Source organism: Propithecus coquereli, unplaced genomic scaffold (assembly GCF_000956105.1).
Source record: "Propithecus coquereli isolate 6110/MARCELLA unplaced genomic scaffold, Pcoq_1.0 Scaffold477, whole genome shotgun sequence".
In the NCBI taxonomy this organism is placed as follows: domain Eukaryota; kingdom Metazoa; phylum Chordata; class Mammalia; order Primates; family Indriidae; genus Propithecus; species Propithecus coquereli.
This window is the reverse complement of record NW_012150585.1, coordinates 583063-585319: the sequence shown is the minus strand read 5'-3', so window position 1 is coordinate 585319 and position 2257 is coordinate 583063. Positions and strand designations below refer to the sequence as shown.

Sequence of the window (2257 nt, the reverse complement as noted above, 5' to 3'; positions counted from 1 at the left end):
TCAGCCATCCTTCTGCTTATGTGACATGGTACATTATAGTGAGTGAGAAAACTCAGGCTTTGTTTTCACTCAGGCTTGGGTTTGAGTGCCGGCTCTACCTTTTACTGGCCACGTTGCTTTGGGCTCTTTCACTTTCTTCTTCTGTAAAATGGGAGAGTAATAGTGCATACGTCAAAATACTGTGATGACTAACTGATATACTGTGGGTAAGGTGTCTAGCACATGTCTGGTGCCTTGAAAGGACTCAGAATGTTTAGTTATTATTATTGCATTTAAAAAATAGAGTTTAGTTCTTAACATGCTGGTGGATTTAGAGGGAGTTTTTTTCCTTACTTGTATTTTTTGGAGTAAATTTTTATTGCTTTCAAAATAATTCCCTTCATAGAGTTTAGAGTTCATAATATTTTCTTTTGCTTTCCTCCCACTTCGCATCTTTCCTGCTGGGCAGGAAGATAATGTTCTCCCAGGGAAACAGATTGGTGAAAGGCCGGCTTATGCACTCTGTTCCCTCATGAGCTTTGCTGCATGCTCTTTTGAAGGAACGCTGTCCAGTTAAGACCTAGGCTTGTGTGTGCCTATATACCATCCTTTCATCTCTTAATCAACTTTGTAGTTGATTTGTGTCGAGCATTACTGAGAAATCAGAACCCTCTTTCTACTTCTTCTTTTTCAGGGACCTCTGAGTTATACATTAGATACATGATGGGTCAGCTGTTTATACAGATCGGCAGAGGGAGAGCCTAGGAGTTGGAAAGCCAGAAGGAGGCAAGGGGGGGTCACATGGGGAGGGTGGGGCAGGAGAGGGCAGGATTGGAACAGAAAGAAAAGTCAGGGGAAAGCTGTCTACTGTCTTGGCCTAATTAGCAAGGAGTCCTGTGACCTGTACCGAAGCCAGAACTAAGTCTTAAGCAAGTCCTAAGACAACTTGTAAAAGGAATAAAAGAAGTCCAAGAAAGTTACCCATGATTCAGTTTTTTCAGTTAGGAGAATTGGTGGTTTATATATAAGAATGAGAGTTTTATAACTTTCCACTTCCTGTTTATGCTAAACAGATATGGGTATCTAAGTTGATGAACAGAAATCGGGGGCTTTGAGATTTTCCATAATTCCTTTAGTACAAATGTGATGTGGAATTGGGGTTCGTGGGGAGAATTCTGGAGAAGAGGAAAGAGGAGGGAATTAAAGGGGACTAGTAAATGTTTATTGCAGGATGAAGACCGCAGAAACCCTCAGGCTTGGCATATGTGGGCATTTTGAGGGTATTCTGGCCCCTCGGGGATGATGCCATGTTGGTTTGAGTGAGGAGGCTCTAAGTACTTTGTCCACATGGACTCATCTGGGTCATCTACGGAGGGAATATGTGCAGTGTTTGGTGGCAATGGTGATTTTTCCTAATGAGGGTCTTTGGCTAAATATTATCTTTTATAGAAATTCTTTGACTTCTCTAGATCATACCTTGGGCCTGACTTGATTCACTCTTTTATCCTCAGAGTTCACAGTCCACGTGGGTGATTCGACTCGCATGGGATGTGTTTTCCAGAGCACAGACGAGAAACAAGTGACCCAGGTAGACTGGATGTTCTCATCAGGAGAGCCTGCTAAGGTAATGAGGAGGAAACGTCACTGTGTCGTTGAAGCCCTTGGCTGGTGGTGTCAGGACAGACAGGGGAGGAAGAATCAGGCATCAGGTGCTATGAGGGGGTGTTGCAAGAGCCTGGGCTTTGGACCTTGTCAGAACTCGGTTTTCTCCTAGCTCGGCCCCTTAGCTGGGCAACTTCAGCTTCCTGGTTAGAAAGATGACTCTAATAAAGATGATGATGATCATACTTAACTTTTAGATGCTGCTGTGAGGTTGTACATGTAAAACATTTTGGGCATGACTTGGCCACTGCCTTTTAGTTTCCTTCTTTCTCCCTTTTCTCTTTACAGAGCCCATGGGAGAATGAGGGGAATGATTTTTGTGGCCTAGCCAGGAAAGCAATGGGCGAGGCGTAAGAATTCCTATATGCTATCCCAGTGGGTCAGAAAGCATGGGAGATGGTGGAGTCTGGGGAATTATATGCAGTTCCAAGTTCACCCCCAAGAGCTTGTCATGCATTTAAATGTCAGCCATCAAGTGATTCACAGCAGAAAATAGGATGAGGGTTGACATTTTGAGGTTTTGAATTTGAATCACAGGAGATAAAAGGTTAGGGGCCGGGTCTCTCTATTTGGGTTTGCATCTGCATCTGCATCACCTGTTTATAAAAGTTGTTTC

At 43.5% G+C, this 2257-nt stretch overlaps 1 protein-coding gene across 1 annotated transcript in view; it reads left to right on the top strand.

The window, feature by feature from the left end:
* The first annotated feature begins 1502 nt into the window (after positions 1-1502).
* AMICA1 (adhesion molecule, interacts with CXADR antigen 1) overlaps positions 1503-2257 on the top strand; it is a 33300-nt gene continuing 32545 nt past the window's right edge. The window contains exon 1 of the mRNA XM_012655398.1: positions 1503-1603. Within this exon, the coding sequence (XP_012510852.1) occupies positions 1523-1603 (81 nt within the window). The 5' untranslated portion in view covers positions 1503-1522. The remainder of the gene's footprint in view (positions 1604-2257) is intronic.